At 41.2% G+C, this 19,033-nt stretch overlaps 1 protein-coding gene across 1 annotated transcript in view; it reads left to right on the top strand.

Moving 5' to 3' along the window:
• Positions 1-19,033, top strand: part of reps2 (RALBP1 associated Eps domain containing 2) — a 163,380-nt gene that overhangs the window by 83,751 nt on the left and 60,596 nt on the right. Inside the window, 4 exon segments of the mRNA XM_052014187.1 lie at positions 3,938-4,044; positions 7,415-7,565; positions 9,728-9,791; positions 15,886-16,034. Of these exon segments, the coding sequence (XP_051870147.1) occupies positions 3,938-4,044; positions 7,415-7,565; positions 9,728-9,791; positions 15,886-16,034 (471 nt within the window).

Raw genomic sequence — 19,033 nt, 5'->3', positions numbered from 1 at the left:
TACCACACAATTTTTCTTTCCCTGATGTGGTGGATGTGCTCTTGCAGTAAAGGGATTTTTTTCCTCTAACATGGAAGGAGGCCATTTCAGTCAATCAAGTCCATGCTGATTCACAGAACATAGGGAAACTATTAATTTTCCCTGTAACCTATTCTCCCCACATTCCTTTCAATTCCTCTCCAGATTCTAGCACTGGGGGAAATTTACAGAGGCCAATAACATAGCAACCCACATGTCTTTGGGATGTGAAAGGAAACCAGAGTATCTGGAGGAAACCCACACGATTACAGGGAGAATGTACAAACTGCACCAAAGGTTACGATTGAACTCTGATTATTGGAGCTACGAGGCACTGGCTCTATTAGCTGCATCACTGTGTCGACCCTGTGCTGCACACTTGTAAACATTCTTGAATTCTATGTGTGGTGCTGGTGATTTAGGATCTTCCCCAGGTTACAGCAGGGCTTCATTCCTGAAAACTGTTCACAACATGAACAGTTCACGTCCAAAATGTGGCAGCAAACCAAGTTCCCACAAGGCAGAAGGTGCCTGCAGAAGTGCGTTGTCCCATGGAAATACATCGTCTGAATCTATTTAAATCTAATTTTGCCATTCTTAATAATAAAACAGCCTTTAACAAATTTAGCCTGAGCTTTTATTGGGCTAATAACGATATTCTTTTAAAAGGTTTTTTACTGCAAATGAGGTTTTAAATGTTATTGATGATTTTAAGAAGAACACAGCTACTGCCCTGGATGGCATTTCTCTAAATAGGATTTGCAAAATGGACATCAATGTGTTAACTAGAACAATTCTTTTTCAGTTCAGTGTGGGAAATTTCCAGCTAGCATCAAGAAGGGTCACCTGCAGCCCTGCAACAGAATATCCATCCCGCCAGTCTTTCAAATGCTTGTTCGTGTGCACCAGCTGTACATAAGTCAGGTGTTTGTAAGCTGGGGAGGACTTGTATACAAATCAGTCACAGAGGAATGTTAGTGGACTTCTGCTGCTTATTCAGCTAAGACTACCATTAACCATTAGAACTTTGGCCTATACAGAAGAACCATGGTGCTTTATGAAAGGTTGAGCTCCAGTAATAAACCAGGCTGACCAGTTGATTGCCTGCATCGTCTCAGTTACCAGGTTACTGAACCTACCATGGAGGGTAGACTGTTCCAGACACATTACCAGCTGCATGTGTTGCCTTAACGCTTCTTTCCAATTCTTCTCCCAAAACGTTAGCCAACTATAGTTTGGATTTGAGCCCTTGCTGGGAGGAGGGTTGGAGTAGTACAACATGACATAAAATATTAATGTATTCTCTCCTTTCTCCTGACCTCATCATAGACTTGCAGTGATTGCAATATTCAGTAGCCACACTAACCTGGATTTCTGAGCAACTGGCCTTGTATCTGGCCTTCAGCAATTGGTTTCACATACTGTTTCATTTTGCTTTTTGATGGAAAACTGAAAATCTGTTGAATTCAGATTCTAGAGATTTGATAACATAATTTAGATTGATATTTTGTGCACTAAAGGTACATCTTTTTTGGGTGTTAAATCACCTTAGGTGGATATAATTAATCTCTGGCAGTATCTGAAGAGCAAGAGAGTTCTCCTACTGCCATAGCTAATGTTTATTGTTAAACCTACTGATGTCTGATCACTAGCTGTGTGTAGTATTCATGCTGTGCCCAAATTGGCTACTTTATCTTCTACAATTTGAGGATTACTGGGTCATTGTTTGAGTATGAAAGTATTCCATTGGCAATAAAGAGCTTTGGTTGTGCTGAGATTGTGAAAGATGCAAAGGTGTGGTTCCTTTCTTCCTAGACTTCCAAATGCAGTACCTGTACTGGGCTTATTTCAACCTCTTAGTATCAATCCAATAATAAAGTGGGATGCCAAGGTTAAGCTCTCTAGTGATAATGCAGTGCTGGCCAGACCCTTTGGTTCTTGCTGGCTTCACAACACTGTTCTGGATCTTGCAAGTGGGAGAGACTAATCTCTTCTGTTGCATTCTACAACGTATCAAACCACAAAGGGAAAATCTTTGTGCGGAAGTTCTGACGAGGAGCTACATTTCTCAATGAATAAGCAATGGAAACACTAAAGCATAGACTTGCATGCCATTGTCCAAATAAAGTTGCCACCCAGAAAAACACACCAGAAAAGAACAAATATCCCTTTTATCTGTTGGTCAGTACTCTTTTCAGCCATTCTAAATATAATTAGTACAACTAAAGGGCCCAGCACTCTACACCACTTGATTAGACCACTATTTAGTATTATCCGTGGAGTCCACCAGATCTCCCTGGTGAGTTTCCACCTTAATATTCCAAAGCAGGAGAAGTACCACAGTCTATTTAGACAGTGCCTGGAATGGGAACTTTAAATACAGTACATCCATTCTGATCTTTTAACATTTTCTCAAAGGTATTCAATGTTAGAGGTCATGCTTTCAAATTTTTGTCATTTTTTGGAGACAAATGGAGTCTACCATCTGCTGTTAAAGAAACTGTAGAGCTGGAATATACATTCTGGGTAGAATCCAACACTTGCTGGTACCTTCCAAGGTCTTTGAGATTTGTACGAAGCACTACATTAAAATCCTTTCAAAACTTGGTAAAGACAATGTAAAGTTTCTCTGAAGACATGCTCTGAAATTGGATTTCATCCATTTTTGGAACACCAAACCACGTCAACTTTATAAAACAGCAGAATTAACCAAAAAATTAGTTAAAATGGCATTGGGATGATTTGCACCCAGAATGAAGCACTAAAATGGGACTCGCAAGATTCCCATTGGGAGCTGAATGCAAAACTGTCAACTGCCACATCTTTGCCACACTAATCATTGGAAGAAGTTCAGACGTGGAACAAAGTCTCCTATTCGGCAGCCAGTTGGATGAAAGGCTGCTATGGGTGTAAAGGAGAAAAAGGGATGGGGTACTTCAGTGTGCGTGGGCATTCCGCCCCCCCCCCCCCCAGAGGATTGTGAGCCCTGGGAAGTGATCATCTCCATCCCATTTAAGGAGTGGGGTGGTCAATGCTGCAGTGTTTGCAGAGGGCAGCCCTGATGTGCAGACTGTGATGGAACAACCAGCGGTGAAGTTTCAGATATCCCCAGCATTGAAGACTGAGGCTGGCAGATGCAGTCTACAAGACATTAATGTCAAAGTGGAGACCCTTTAATTCACATCTCAGCATGATGCATGATGTGCCCTTAGCTTTTTTTGTGATGCACCCAATGGCTCCATATTTTGATGGTAAGGCAGGAAATGTACCTTTATTAGGTCCACAGCTGACACCAGAAAGATGTCAGATGCGCTAAGCTGAATTGCACACAAATGCCTGGCCCAATAAGCTCAATTTTACATGGAAATTGAGCTTAAATCACTTTTAATGAATCCAGTTTCTAGGTTATAGTTCCATAACCACATCCAAGTAATTATCATGAGCATGAAACCCAGCTATCTCTTTTTGCAATGTGTGTGTGCAGAGCATCAGCAATACAAAAGATAATCTCGAGATGCACCAATTCTGGAATACTGAGCAGATATTCACCACATACCAGCCTTACAAAGGTGACTCCAAAGTGAATCAGAGTTGTTGGCAAAATGGACTGTAAACCCATGCTAGAGTGATAGCTGAAGTGTCTGCCTCTTTTGCTAGACTTCATAATGTCTTACTTTTTCATGTCAAGATTCCCAACCAGTTGCCGATGATTCATAAACAATGAATCACACTTTGCATATCCTTTTGCGAAGAAGAATTGTGTGTGTTGTACCTCAGGTCCATTCCATAGACAGATGTACAAGATTAAACAGTAGTGGAATTCATGGTTCAGTCACGGTAAATTTATGGTAACTTGCTGCAGTTGCCCCATACGCCAACGTGTTTCAATTTAAATAATTCATCACTTTTTTTGTTGCAGTCACTCATGAAAGAAGCTCAACTGCAGATTCAGTCGTATATCCAGATGGACAATCCCAAGGGAACTATGAACCTAAGCCTTCAGTTCCATATTCACTTTATGCCCAGGTAAAAAAGCTTCTAACTCTATGAATTTTTTAAGAACATTCACCAGTTAAATCTGGGATTTGAGAAGCAAATGTAGGGAGAGGTTAGCAAAACAAAACTGTATAGATGTAAATGGTGAAGTGAACTTTGACCACTGAAGGAGAAAAGGCTGTTTTGTGAACTGCTTCTGCGTACTCAACATTGCCCTTGTCCTCATGGCCACCTTTGTGTGTGGCTGCATCAAGTTATATGTAGAACCAAAGTACCCGAACACCAAGTCTCACCTATGTTCTAAGGTTTAATCTGTCCCTGGTGTTGTGAAGGCTGAGCCTGGCCTCATTGCCCCACAATGTTCCATTCAGTTGGACTTTGCTGCACCACCTATCCTTTGTAGGAAAGTTTCTGCAGAAAATCACCTATGATCACAAGTCCATCAAGCAGTGGTCAGCACTTCAGTCCTGCAAGCCCTGTGGGAGAAAGACATGGTGGATCCTGTGGGATGATTTCCTGAGCAAACTGTCAAAGCCATTTGGCAGAATACCTCATTGTTGGAACCCATCCACAAGCACCAAGACTTGGCTTGGCTGGCAGTGAGCAGGACAGTCCCTGTCAAATCCTTCCTGCACAGTCAGACCATGATGCAATGAGAATGAGACAATTGTCCACTATTTGTGGACGTGCATTTTTAAAGAAGGTCTGGAAATGGATGCAAAGACCCTTGTTGAGGTTCCTCTTGAGTGGCTGCATTACAGAGGACTCTTCACGGGCTGTTCCTAGGGATGCATACCAGAACGAATATCAAGTGCTGCTGGAAGATCATCAACTCGGTGAAAGATGCACTTTGGTCTTACAGTACAACGAGATGTCCGAAAGGGAGTGCTGCCGCCTGGCACATTCCAGGTTGCAGGCATATGTGCTAAGGGACGCACTGAAACTTGGTGCAGATAACACAAAAGCTTTGTGGGAAAGGACTGCGATCCAAGATCCTGGTGCCACTGGGCTCCTGTGTTACAGCTCCCCATACACCTGATAAGTGTATTGTTCAAAGGGGCACAGGAGTGGCAATGGTGCCTTGTACATAGACTATATCGCGATCACTGTGAATGTATTAACTTGACAACACTATGCATGTGTAGACTGGACAACACTATGAATGTAAAGAAAGTCATGTACTTCTTTGTATTTCTTGTGTATATTTTTTATGAATAAATTTTATTTTTGAAATAATAAAAAGTACTTTGTGTTAAACTCGCCTGGAGGAGATGGGCTAGGTGAATCATTGATAGGGGTGAGGATGGTACTGTGGACTGAAAAGAGCAAACAAGTGAGAATATTTCTTAAATAAGAAGCCCTCCAGTTTTCCTGAGGTGATGCAGTTTAGCTCAACTTGACCACTAGTTTTGCAACCTGACAGTCTGATGTAATTTTCATTTTCAAAACTTTCATCATTTCTTCTGTCAATCTTGTTTTATGTTGTGAAAATTAACTTGGTTCTAGTGAGTGAGGTTTTTACAGTACATCATGGAGCTTTACTTTGAGCTTGTGTACTTGGCCACAGACATTGTCTCTGTGAACCCTGTACTTCACTGACTCCCCAGGACATCAGCAAGTGCACAGTGTGGGAATACAGGAGCTGATGAGTGCTTGAGGTACAGGAGCTGATGAGTGCTTGAGGTGAAGGATCTGGGAAAGCATTACCCAAGGTACACTTGAAATCACCTTATTTTTATGAAATGGAAGAGACCGCTGAGTCTTTCATAGCAATCTCATTCCCCCATTTATATCACTAACCTGTCCCCAGCAATTCATCCAACCCAACGGTAGTATTTTTTTACAGTAGCCAATTAATGGATGTGGGAGGAAACCAGAGTATCCAGGGGAATCCCACACAGACAGAATCAGAGATCAAGTTTGAACCTGAGTCCCTGGAGTTGAGGGATAGCTGCCCATGCCAATATACCATACCTTTGTCTTATCCAGGTGTGATGCTCATGGTCTTTGAGGGGGTGGCAGTATCTTGATGTAAACCCAAACCTTTGTATTGCTCTTCTGCCGCCACCAAAACAACAAAATCTATTTGCAGTGGAGAATTCAAAAATTGAACAGCACCCATGAGTTTTGACATTGAAACAGAAATCAGTTTTAATCGTTGATGCATTTGAGCTGCTTTCTGGGACTTCATCACACTTTATTTTAATGACCACTTTAAGGAGCAAAACAAATTGAATTGCCTGTCCTGGGCGCAGCTGCGGCTGTGAACTGCCAGCTGCCTTTCTCTTTGACTGCGGACTATTGTCAATGTGGGTTTCACAATAAGAATTAATCTGGAACACATTAGGCAAAACACTAAGTTAACAAATAGAATTGCAGCAAATGCTACAAAGAACGTGCAGAACCATAGACCTTTTCACTGCCACAACTAAACTACCCTGAAAGAGAAATAAACTGTGTGATACTGCCCACAGGGAGAAAAAATTAACTGTTTCAGAGCAAAGAGCAAAAAAATAACATGTAGATGGATTTTGACATCAGCCTCCTCCCCCTTCTCTCAACATGTACAGCAAATAGAAATGAACTTAATTTCCCATCATCTAAAAAAAGGACCATAATGTGAATGTGAAACATTGGTTAGCCTGAACAGATTCCTGCTCAGATATATTCCCTTACTCTAGCAGGGAACATGCCTGAAGAAAGCCTGTAATGTGGGTAACCAGATACTAGGAAATGAGATGTTGAAAAGAAAGCAGTTACTCAAAAATGTGCCAGTTGTCCCCTTTAGCAGATGAAATATCAAACAAATTATGTTTGTTGCATTTTCCAGTCTGCCATCCTGCTTCACAAGCAAAGCACAGTGAAGAGTTGCCCCCTTGTGCTGGTCTTTACTTCTGCGATAAGCTTTTCCATGTAGAATAATTTGTTCCATTAACAACCTTGAAGGAGCTAGGTCAGTGACAGTACAGTCAAGCTCTTAGATAGAATTGTCTGCCTAATGATATTCCCCACCCCACTATTAAATAAATGCAGTCTGGTAGCTTCCCAGGGGTGGGATCTTAATCTGGGTGCACACCTACTCCATAGCATTGATCATTATCAATCCAACATTTGCCACGTCATTCATTGTGTGCTCCCACCATAAAAATGTTTATTTTAGAATGGAAGCACCAATTAAACATACTAGTTAAAGCTACAATTTTTTGGGGGAATCTTGACCCAATTGTTAGTAAGAGGAGATATAAGATTTTATCATGTTGTGAATTTTAAATCATCAAGAGTTTCCACAGATTGGTGCACAAGCAAATTATATGTGCAAAGTCCTTTCTAATTAAAGGTGGATATCTTTAAATTCAGATCTGCTGCAAACTACAGCTCTATGTCTTTCTGCTCTTTACAGAAACAAACATCTGTCCAACTACCAGATCAAGAACCAAAGGAAGATCCTTCAGACTACACAGATGACCCCTGGAGGATAACTGAGGAACAACGAGAGTATTACTTCAATCAGTTTAAATCTCTGCAGCCTGATATGAAATCCCTTATTTCGGGTAATGAACTTTATTCATTAAAAGAAAGGGAGAAATGAAGGACTGTATTTATACAATGGCTTTCATTTTCCTTTATCCCTTTTAATGTAGGCATTAATACATGGCAAATCCCACAAACAGCATTGTAATGATGACTAGATTATCTGGTTTTGTGATGTTCTTTGAGGGATAGATGTTAGCCGGGACACTGGGGGAAAAAATTCCCTACTCTTCAAGATAGTGGCATGGGGTCTTTTTTTAATCCACCGTACAAGAAAGAGAGATGAGGCCTCAGTTTTAGATGCCCTCCACAAGTAGACCCCTCTAACAATGCAGCACTTCCTCAGCACTGCACTAGAGTGTCAAACTTGATTTTGATGTGCAGATCTGTGGGTCTTGAACCTGCAACTTTCTGAGAATTTTAATCACAATTGATACCAAGTGGCTGATGTATTCTAAAATGGCAAATTGTTCCAATATTTTTTTAAGCCGTCTTTGAAGCCAGTGGAAAAGAGAAATTGGTAGGGAGAATAACAAGTGCCTTGGTGCCCCCGCAGAGATTAACTAAATTCTTACTCCTGGATATCAGTAGCACTGTTTCTGGAAAACACCCTCCTCACAAACTGATGATTTCAATTAAAGGCTGACACCAGTCTTGAATCCAGGTCCACAGGAAGTAGTCAGAGTCTTCCCAAAGTGCAGAGATCTCCTGCCAGTTTCATACCCAAATGATCAGGCTCAAACCCAAATGACCAGGTCAAACCCGGATGGCAGCTTGAATTATGATTTTGGCTATTCTTATTTTTATGCAGCTTGATGAAGAAAGTGACAAGTTAGCACTCATTGAGAAATTCCATGTCCATTTTCAATTTAATGATAAGCTTGTTGCATGTCTGTGGAATGGAGGTGAATGTCTACAGGGTGCAAATCATACAGATTTTGTTTAATCTTTTCACTTGTGCACAATTAAAAGTCAGTATCACTGTTAAAATGAACAGCCATGTTGCAAATAATTTCCATTTGCTGAAAGCAACGTAACACATTCTGAGAGGGGAAAAAAAACTCCTTTGAGCAATAAAATCGGTTTCAGTGTGTACCTTTTTTAAAAGTAGGAAAGATATATAAAATTAAACAACTCCGGAAAAAGAATTGCTATGTTCAATTGGTGGCTTTTTAGATGTTCCCTTCTGACAACTTTCCAGTGGCAAACTCTTCCTCTGTCTTGTTCCTCCATGTTGGCTCATTTTTGGAATTTTTTTTTGTGTAACTAGCCCCTCATTTAATTTATTTGAATTTGTTCAGTACATGATGTCACGGATTTTGTTGTCGGTTGGGCATTCATTGACATTTTCTTAAATTTCTTATGGTATCCTCACTGACCTAACTATGCTTCAGCTATTGTTGTCCACCTTCCCGTACCGCTTCTGGATCCCTGCTCCATTGACACCAATGAAACCGAATTTCAGAACCAGAGTTCAATTGGTGTTTAGGAAATATAAGACGATTTTCTGCAGCAATAGATCCCTCCCTTAATGATCTCAAATCTCATTGCTATCAAAAGCTTTCGCACATTATTGCTCCAAAACCTTGGTGGCCTTGGCCCCAACAAACCCTAAATCCAAGATTCCAATAAAGATCTCAAACCCACATCCTGTCTGTCAGAGCTTTTAAACTCTCAAGACCTCCTCTTGGCTTGAACCCAATGTGCACGTGCTTTTTGTTTTTCTTGCTCGTGTGTTCCAGATTCCCCTAACCTGATGTGGTACATGGTGTCTCTCATTAACCACAGGGCACTCAAACTGATGAATGCAGGGAACTTAGAAAATGATGAGGGAACATTAAATACAGACTGGGTGCAAGACCTACACAACAGGAGTCAAAAGGCTTACAGAAGCAAAAGAATGATTGGGTGTGTATAGCAAAGAGAAAAGAATCAAAGATGAACAAAACTTAAAGAACAATTTCCATTTAATCCATAAGATACATTTTAAGTTGTTTTGGTTTCTTTCTAATCTGCAAGGCCAGAGCTGGTAGTATGTGATTCTGTGAGCTCAAGGAGAGTGCATGGTCCCTTGGGTTTGAATTAAGCAGCATACGATCTTCAGAGGCTTACAGATTTAAAGCTTTTTCTGCACTCATTTTCACAAAATTTTAGTCACTAATTAACCTAAGTCTTCTTACAGGGTCTGTCGCTAAGGATCTCTTCACCAAGTCAAAGCTTCCTATCCGAGAACTTTCTCACATATGGTAAGTCTAATTCCATTTGCCTTTTTTGTCCCTTGTCACTTGCAGTTTTCAACTGTATCCATCAGTACGTCAACCCCTGTTACTGTGATCTGTTTTCCAGATCTTTATGGATTTTACAACAGTGGACTGAATCTGGCAAATTTTAACATTGCTTGAAGCTGCAACTAATACTTTGGTAGTTTTTTGCACATGGGAGATGGGGACTCAGATTTTACTGGGAGACTGATGGTGAGATCGCAGCCATTGCCAGGGGATCTTTTGCACGTTGGTAATTTTGGTTGAGCAACGATTACCCCATCAGTTGTGAATCATCACAAATTGCACAACAGTTTACAGCACTCCACCACTTCTCTGGCAGAGGGTCGCTGTCCTGAAATGTTAACTCTGTTTCTCTTTCCACAGATGATGCCTGACCTGCTGAGTGTTTCTGGCATTTTCTGTTTGTGTTACTGATTTATATAATTTTAAATAGCTACAAATTTACTGGATATTGCATGGACGCTACAGACATGCTAATGATCACATGCTTGAAAACAGGAAAAATGTAAATTGGACAAAGTATTTGTTATGCGTGAATTGATCTGTCAAGTTATTCACTATACCTAGTGAATTGACCTGTCAAGTTATTTTGAAAATGCTCCTACTGTTATTTGTTCTGAAGATGTGTGCAAGTTATTTTGGTCTACTTTTACGATGTCGTTTGTGTGACTCAGGCCTGCTCTTGGTTGTCTCTGTATTCCCAGCCTCATTGTCTGCCATAGCTTTTAGATGTGTCTGACAGGCATGACAGAAACTGCTTGGTTTCCAGTCTGTTAATGCCTCCATAATGCATAGAAATTTTACCACTCTGCGATGGAGCTGGTTTGACTGCTCCAGGTATTCTTTTAAGCTATTTATTTCTTTCAAGCTTGCAGAACATTCCCTTCTCAAACTCCAACAGCTGTCATGATGCTGCCTGAATGACTGGTTATATTGTCCCATCAGTCTATTGCTCATCATTCTCAGTGCATAGAAGTGTCAGTGGCCAATACTTGTTTTCCTGCCAGTACTCATTCTGGAGTTGATGTTTACAATTTAGATATTTGGATCATCCCGGTTGCAATATCTACATAAAGGCCAATTAAGTATTTTTCATTTATTTTGTATATTTCTACTTGTCTATTAAATGTTTGGTGCTGCCCCTAATCTATTAAATAACTAAACAAGCTTGTAATAAAACATTATGACCTTACTTCACCTCGTTTGTTTTAGGCAGCCCCAGAAGTAGGTTTGTCAGCTACTTAAAAGCTACTTAAGTATCAAAGCAGTAAAAAATCAATTATGCCCAATAGCTAAACAACCCTATCACTTTTTTTTAAATAAGTGATTCCCTTCGTAAAGATATCCATGTTTTAAGCAACAATGAGCAGTTTTGTCAATGAAGGCTGCTCTCTCTGTGCTCCAGGTTTCCTTCGATTTTCAAATAACCCAAGGGGTGAAAAACTCAGTTACGTGTACTAGTAAAAAATAAACTTGTATTTGCACAACCCTATAGGATGCACACTTCTTTACAGAGATACAAGAATACAGTAACCTCCATTCACATGCATTAGGAGGCTGTTAAGATAAGATCTTTATTAGTCACATGTACATCGAAACACACAGTGAAATACATCTTTTGTGTAGTGATTTTGTGGGGCAGCCCGCAAGTGTCGCCACGCTTCTGGCGCCAACATAGCATGCCCATAACTTCCTAACCTGTACGTCTTTGGAATGTGGGAGGAAACCGGAGCACCCAGAGGAAACCCACACAGACACAGAGAGAACGTACAAACTCCTTACAGACAGTGGCCGGATTTGAACCCGGGTCACTGGCGCTGTAAAGCGTTATGCTTACCACTATGTTACCTCTCCTGTTTGATGATATTGAAACACAGATGTAGAAAATGAAGGAATAAGCCTGAATTTTAAAAGTTACATAAAAATTTCGATCAAAGAAAGAAAAAGCAGATAAATCGTAGACAGTTTGTGAGAAACACATTCAAAGTGTCAGAGAAAATTACTCAAATGATAAACAGTTCCTTCCTTGCATTCCTTCCTGTTAGTTAAACCTGGAATGTGTCATATAAATATTATATTTTAATTTCACATTCTGAATAGGTAGATTTTATTGTCTAGGAAGTAATTTCATGTCAGACCTGTTAGATCATGAGATAACAAATAATATGCAGCAACAAACAATCTGCTGGAGGAACTCAGCGGGTCAAGCATCATCTGCAGGAGGAAAGGAATTGTTGACATTTTGGGTCGAAGCCCTATATCTGGACTGAGAGTGGAGAGCCGAGATGGCCAGTATAAAGAGGGGAAGGGGACTGGTGAGACAGGAGTCCGAGGTGATTGGTGGACTGAGGAGGGGTGTAAGATGACAGTCAGGTCTGCTGTGGCTTCTGATGTGGTTAAGGGACCCTGCTCGCACATCTCCTCTGTTTCTTGTACTTCTGCTCTCACGCTGCCTCACTCCAGACAGAACACAGGTAGAGTTCCCCTAGTCCTCACCTTTCACCCTATGAGCCTCCACATCCAGCATATCATCCTTCATCATTTCCGTCAGCTGCAACAGGATCCCACCACTAGCCACATCTTCTCCTCCCTACCCCGTTCAGCCTTCCACAGGGACCACTCCTTCCATGACTCCCTGGTCCACTCATTCCCCCCCACCCATTTCTCCATGACCCCTAGCACTTTCCCCTGCAGTCACAGGAGGAGTAATGCTTGTTCTTGCACCTCCTCCATCACCACCATCCAGGGACCTAAACAGCCCTTCCAGGTGAGGCAAAGGTTCACATGCACCTCCGCCAACCTCGTCAACTGCATTCAATGCTCCCAGTGTGGCCTCCTCTACATCAGCAGGACCAAACACCATTTCACAGAGCACCAATGCTCGGTCCACAGTGGCCATCCCAAGCTCCCAGTTGCATGCCATTTCAATTCTCCTTCCCATTCCCACACTAGTCTGTCTGCCCTCAGCCTTCTCTACTGTCAGGGTGAGGCCCGATGCAAACAGGAGGAACATCACCTCATATTCTGCCTGGGTAGTCTACAACCCAATGGCATGAAGAGTTTTCCAATTTTAGGCAACCTTGCCCTGTTGTGGGTTATTTCTCCCTCCCTTACCACCCCACCTCCTTTCAATCCTCCTCCAGTCCTCTTATTTTTGTCCCCTTTCCCTCAAAGCCCCCCCCCCCCACCGGTACCCCATCACCTATCTTTCTTCTCCTCCTCTTCCTGGTTCTTGTTCCAACTGCCATTCACCTCTCCCCTAATGGTTCCCGTTCTAACCTCCTTATCAGAGTCCAGTACTGTCATAGATTTATCACAGCACAGGATAAGACTCTTCGGCCTATACGTATTCATGCCAACCAAGATGTATATTCAAGCTAATCCCAATTCCCAACACTTGGCCCATATCCCATCTAAACTCTTGCCATCCATACATCCACATATTTTTTAAATGTATCTCATGTACTTGTCTCAACCACTTCCTCTGGCAGCTGGATCCATGTATCTACAACCTGCTGTGTAAAAAAAAGTTGCCCCTCAGGTTCTCATTAAACCTTTCACCTCTAACCTTAAAACTACGTTCTCTAGTCTTCAATTCCCCAACCCTGGAAAAAAGACCGCTGACCCTATCTATGCCTCTCATGATTTTATATACCTCTATGACATCATCCCTCAGTCTCCTACGCTCCAAGGATTAAAGGCCCAGCCTGTCTAACCTCCCCCTATAACTAAGTCCTTAAAGTCCTGGTAATATCCTTGTAATTTTTTTTTTCACATCCCTCCTATTAACAGGGAGACCAAAACTGAATACAATACTCCAAGTATGGCCTCACCAATATCTTGTACAATTGCAACATAACCTCCCAGCTTCTATATTCAATGCGCTGACTGATGAAGGTCATCATGCAAAAAGCTGCCTTCACTTCCTTGTCTGTGTGTGACTCCACTATAAGGGAACTATGCATCTGTATTCCAAGATCCTTCTGTTCTACAACAGTACCCAGAGCCCTTCCGCTCAATGTAAAAGTCCTGCCTTGATTTGTCTTTCCAAAATGTAACTCTTCGCACTTATGTGAATTAAATTCCATTTGCCATTCCTCAGCCCCACCTACCCAGCCAATCAAGATCCCACTGCAATCCTTCATACTCCTCTTCACTGTCTATGACATCACCTATTTTAGTGTCATCTGCAAACTTACTAACTATTCCTCAGATATTCTCATCCAAATCATTAATATAGATGACCCATCAACCCCTGAGGCACACCATTAATCACAGACCTCTGCTCTGAAAAACATCCTTCCACCATCACTCTCTGTTTCCTATCATCCAGCCAACGTTGTATCCAGTTTGCTAACTCTCCCTAGGTTTCATGCAATCTAATCTTCCAGAGCAGCTGACCATGTGGAACCATATCTAAGGCCTTACTGAAATCCATATCTACTATGTTTATTGCCCTCCCCTCATCAACCTTTCTCATCACAAAAAACTCAATCAAATTCGTAAGACAAGATCTCCCATGCACAAAGCTATGCTGGCTACCCCTAATCAATCCCTGCCTTTCCAGATGTAAGTATATCTTATCCCTGAGGATGCTTTCCAGCAACTTAGGCTAACTGGTTTATAATTACCAGGTCTATCCTTAATACGCTTCTTAAATAAAAGCACAACATGTGTTATCCTCCAGTCTTCCAGCCTCACCAGAGGATAGTGATATTGCAAATATCTCACTGAGGGCTGCCGCAAGTTCTTCTTAGCTTCCCATAGTGTTCTTGGATATACCTGGAGATTGTTTACCCTCATACAACTTAACACATGCAACAGCTCTTCTACTGTAATATGAACTGCTTCCAAAACATCTCCATTAACTTTGCCAGGTTCCCAAGTCTTCACATCTTTCACCATGGTAAGAACAGAGGAGAAATAATCATTGAGAACTCTGCCCATCTCAGGTGGCTACACACATAGATTTCCATCTTAGCCTTCGAGAGTAACCCATTGTTTTCCTGCTTTATCTCCCTCCGGCAGCTGTCTCCAATCTTCACACTCCCCTTCTCTCCCCCCCCCCCCCCACCTTACTCCACCTGCCTCTCCATAAATTTTTTTCTCTCTTTATCTGCCTCCATCTCATTCACCTGCCATCGTCTCCCAATTCCACCCCCACTCACCTCCCCTACCTGGCACTACCTGCCTGTCATCTTACACCCTTCCTCAGTCCACCAATCACCTTGAACTCCTGTATCACCACTCTCTTTCCCCCTTTATGCTGGCCATCTCGCCTCTCCGCATTCAGTCCTGATGCAAAGTTTCAACCCAAAACGTCGACAATTCCTTTCCTCCCACAGGTGCTGCTCAACCTGCTGTGTTCCTCCAGCAGATTGTCTCGTGCTCCAGATTCTAGCACCTGGAGTTTCTTGTGTCTCCAGAAATAATTTGTATTTGTTTCCATTTTCATGTGTCAGCATTTCTTCATTAATGCTGTTTGAAAAATTTGGTTTAATGAAAGCCAGGACAGTTTTTGTTTTAATGTGTAAATATATAGTTTGAATAATTGTGGTGCAATTTCAAAGCAAGAACATGTCGATATTTCTCCTTTCGGAATTCACACCCATGTGGTTTTCTGCACAGAAGTTTTTTTTTTAACTTTTTTCCCCAGATACTTACATTTCTGATGGAGTAAAGCCTGTCCCCATCCCTTCTTGGGATGGCTACATGGAAGTGTGCAAGAGCAGTCAGGCTGACTGATCCCAGCCTCTTATTTATTTGTATCTAATTTTGTCCTGTGTGTCTTCTTAATATGTGACTGTGATTGAACACTTTGGAGCTAAACATATTATACTTTTCTCTGAATGTGGTATCTACAAAACAATAACATTGAATATTCTACAAGGACAATAGCAAAACTTAGGGGACATGATTCTGTTTGAAGCTTTTTTTTAGAAGAAAAAAAGATTGATGTTTTTCTGAATGTAATGTTGAGAATGTATAGAACACGTATGCAGTTGATGCAGACAAAGTCTTTATCCCTTAATGTTAACAGCCATTATGTCCACAGGGAGCTCTCTGACGTGGATTGTGATGGAGCTTTAACACTATATGAGTTCTATGCTGCCTTTCACCTCGTTGTAGCCAGGAAGAATGGTTATTCATTGCCGGCCACACTCCCAGAGACCCTGCTGCCTGAATATTTACAAAGGAATGAAGGTGAGAAGAATATGAAAGGTGATTCTAGAGGGGAACCACATTTTAAAAGTTTCGGGAGGAAGAAAACACTATTTGGGCACAAAAACTAGCTGGAGGAATCAGTGCTGCAGTGTTTGGCTCCCCTGCTGATGGCAGCAAAGGATGATGGAATTATCCCATCAAGCTTTAGTGCAGTGCAAATTAAACACACGTGCGTAGCACACTAATAGAATGAAGTTTGCGACAATTATCTGCAGGCAGGTTATCTAATCTCCAATAATTAAGGCATGAGTAGAGTCATAGCAACTTTTATTTTCTCACATTTATATTACTGGAGGGGTAAATACTAATTTATAATGAATATACTTCAAAAGCCAGATGTTCCATTCAGTGGTGAGGGGATACCGCTTGCCACTGATCTTGGAGATAGGCACTCATAAAGATTTAGCAGAAATTTTGGCATTATTATGTGCACCTCCCGGAGTGGATCTCTGCCAGCAGGGATGTTGTAGCAAGTTGGCTGAGTGGCCAATCGGATTGCAGGACTTTTCCTCAGGAAAACAAGAAATAAAAAGCCTTAACAACTTTTTTAACCTTTTACAACTAGCAAGACAACAAATTGGGATGTATGAAAAATACACGATTTTAAAAATAATAATGTTTTAACAATACCATGGAGGTATTTGACAAGATCCTGCATGGGAGACTTGTCCAGAAGATTAAGGCACATGGTATCCAAGGTAAGCAATTTAATTAGATCAAAAAATGGCTTTATGATGGGAGATGGAGAGTGGTGGTGGAAGGATGCTTTTCTGATTAGCAGTGTATAACCAGTGGTGTACCACAGGGATCAGTGCTGGGTCCTTTGATATTTGTGATATATATTAACTATTTGGATATTAATGTAGGAGGTATTGTTGTGGATAGCAAGGAAGGTTGTCCAAGGCTACAGAGAATGTAGATCAGTTGGAAAGGTGAGTGGAGCATTGGCAAATGGAATTTAATTCCAAAAAGTGCAAGGTGATGCACTTGGAAGTCAAATAGAGGTAGGACAAATAGAGGAAGAGGTAAGGCACTAAGGAATGTTGATGAACAGAGATACCTTGGAATCGAAGTCTGTAGTTCCCTGAAGGTGGCAGCACAGGTAGATTGGGTGCTGAAGAAGACATATGGCATACTTGTCTTCATAGGTCGGAGCATAGAATATAAAAGTTGGGACATTATGTTGCAACTTTACAAAACACTGGTTAGGGCACACTTGGAGTATTGTGTGCAATTCTGGGTGCCACTCTGTAGGAAGAATGTGATTATACTGGAGAGAGTGCAGAGAAGATTCACCAATATATGTCTGGATTGGAGGACTTTAGTTATGGGGAGAGATTGGATAGGCTGGGCTTCTTTTCTCTGGAGTGAAGGAAGCTGAGGGGTGACCTAAAAAGTATGTAAGGTTATGAGGCAAGATAGTAAAAATCTTTTTCCCATGGTAGGGGTATCAAAAACAAGAGGGCATAGGCTTAGGGTGAGAAGAAGGAGTTTTAAAGCTGATTTGAGCGGTATGTTTTTTTATACAGAAACTGGTTGATGTCTGGAACGAGCTTCCAGAGGAGGTGGTGGAATTGGATACAATCACAATGTGTAAGAGGTATTTAGAGATAGACTTGACCTAGAGGAATATGAACCTAATGCAGGCAAATTGGATTGGTGCAGATGGGCAAAAGGTCATGATGGATGTGGTGCGCCAAAGGGCCCATTTCTGTGTTGTACAACTCTATAACTTCATGAAGGAGACTTCAAAGATCTACAGTAACTTTTGGGAACAGAGAGGGGGTTCGACAATAATTCTGACTGTTGAAATACTCAATTGCTCCTCGTTCAACAACGTTAATCATTTTAATTTTTTTTATTTCAAATTGAGAAGGTGGAACTTTATCCAAATCTTTCTCCCGTAGTGACAAATTCTATATTTCTCACTGGTAAAGTGTTTATTTTGATTTAGTTACATTCTCTTGATGTTTCCCCTCTTATTCACACTCTAAATGAATGAGATTAGTGATCTATTTTGTCATTTCTGTGGCTCTCCCCAACCCTTACCCCCACTACCTCAACCTTCCCAGCCCTCCGATGTTTCTTCACCATCCTGCTACAATCAAAGATCTGATATTGCCAATATAGGGTTAGTTTTTTAATTGAGTGGAAAAGCCAATCTGTACATGTGGTACACTGGGGACAGTGGGGAAAGTGGTTAAGTTACTGGACTAGTAATCTGGAGGTCTGGACAAACAATCCAAGAACATGAGCTAAATAGGAATTTTAAAAATATATGTCCCAATTTTGGTGACCTGGATACCACTGGATTGTCATAAAAACCCATCTGTTTTCCCAATGTCCTTCAGGGAAGGAAATCTGCTGTCCTTGCCTGGTCCAGCCTGTATGTGACTTCAGACCCCTGTCTATGTGGCTGACTCTTAACTGTCCTCTGAAATGACCCAACAAGTCACACAATTAGGAGCAATTAGGGATGGGTAATAAATGCTGGCCTAGAGGACCACCTTCCATGAGCAAGTAAATAAAGTGGCAAAGCTTCAAACTTTCACTGCAAGTTTACAAAGTATCTAAGATAATAGTTGGCCAGTGTGTTGAAGGTAAGCTGCACAATGTTAGAACAATGAAAGATATTTCCACCTCGAAGTAAAAATGACACCAATCCTGCTTCTTTGACAAAATTACAGATTTTAGTCTTTTAATATTAGGAATGACTAGGTGACATTTAGAATCTGTTTATAAACTACCCAGAAAATCTAACTTCTGCCTCGAGTGTTCCAGACCTTTTTTACGCAAGCCTTTTATTATGTTTTACGTGGAACGAGGTGGACATGAATTAATTTGACTTCAGAGGTATCATGTTACTTTAGCATCAGTGAGCACTGAAAAAAACAGTTTGCAACATTGGGGAACCAACAGTACAACTGCAACTTTCACTGAGTTTTTAATATAGCATGGTTTTATAAATTTGCAGAACC

This window comes from Pristis pectinata, chromosome 4 (genome assembly GCF_009764475.1).
Source record: "Pristis pectinata isolate sPriPec2 chromosome 4, sPriPec2.1.pri, whole genome shotgun sequence".
Taxonomy (NCBI): Eukaryota; Metazoa; Chordata; class Chondrichthyes; order Rhinopristiformes; family Pristidae; genus Pristis; species Pristis pectinata.
This window is presented reverse-complemented; position numbering and strand designations above follow the sequence as displayed.